Source organism: Babylonia areolata, chromosome 2, assembly GCF_041734735.1.
Source record: "Babylonia areolata isolate BAREFJ2019XMU chromosome 2, ASM4173473v1, whole genome shotgun sequence".
Classification (NCBI taxonomy): Eukaryota; Metazoa; Mollusca; class Gastropoda; order Neogastropoda; family Buccinidae; genus Babylonia; species Babylonia areolata.
Window position 1 is genome coordinate 19,101,771 of NC_134877.1, and position 680 is coordinate 19,102,450.

At 49.9% G+C, this 680-nt stretch overlaps 1 protein-coding gene across 4 annotated transcripts in view; it reads right to left on the bottom strand.

Moving 5' to 3' along the window:
* The window catches only part of LOC143298772 (histone deacetylase 5-like), a 152,076-nt gene extending 151,758 nt beyond the window's left edge, over positions 1-318 (bottom strand). For all 4 annotated transcript variants that reach the window (XM_076611731.1, XM_076611748.1, XM_076611740.1 and 1 more), the window contains exon 1: positions 252-318. In XM_076611731.1, coding sequence (XP_076467846.1) covers positions 252-273 — 22 coding nt within the window. In that variant the 5' untranslated portion in view covers positions 274-318. The remainder of the gene's footprint in view (positions 1-251) is intronic.
* Between the last annotated feature and the right edge of the window lie 362 nt (positions 319-680).

Consider the following 680-nt stretch of genomic DNA (forward strand, 5'->3'; position numbering starts at 1 on the left):
TTTTCTTCCATCTTCGTCTTAGCAGTCTGACCAGAAAACGTGATGCACTGAGAGTGGTGCGATCTTCGTTTCAGAAAGATGACAAATAAACAGTTGCTGACAAATCCCCCGCTCCCCCCCCCCCCCCCACACCACACACACACAACACAACACAACACAACATAATGTTCTAAGTGTATACAAAGGCATAAGCCACACCACACGAACAAGCGAACGAATGAAGACACACACAGAGAAAAATCTATACTCACACTGATAATTATTGGACGTCATGGTGGAGACTTGAATCGAACTTCAGGCCAGTTTTTTTTTTTTTTTTTTAAAGGGGGGGGTGGGGGTTGGGGGAGCGAAGGGGGAGGGGGATATTAAAAAGAAAACAAACAAACAAACAAAAAAACCCCGAGACTTCCTCCTCTTTTCTCTGCTTCCCCCCCTTCCTTCAATCTCAAGACGACGAAGTGTTTAAGACCGATGCCTCAACCTCTCCCAGGCAGCCTGGCAACGTCTCTGTGGCGCTGCTGCGATGGTTGGGCAGTTCCAGGTGGTGGTGGTGGTGGTGGTGGTTGCTGGCTGGCTGGTGGTGGTGAGTGAGATAAGTGGCTGCAATGGTGATTACACTTGGTCTCTCCTCTCCCCTTGGAGCCTGGGCTTCATCTTTCCTTGCCGTGCTGCCTCGGCAG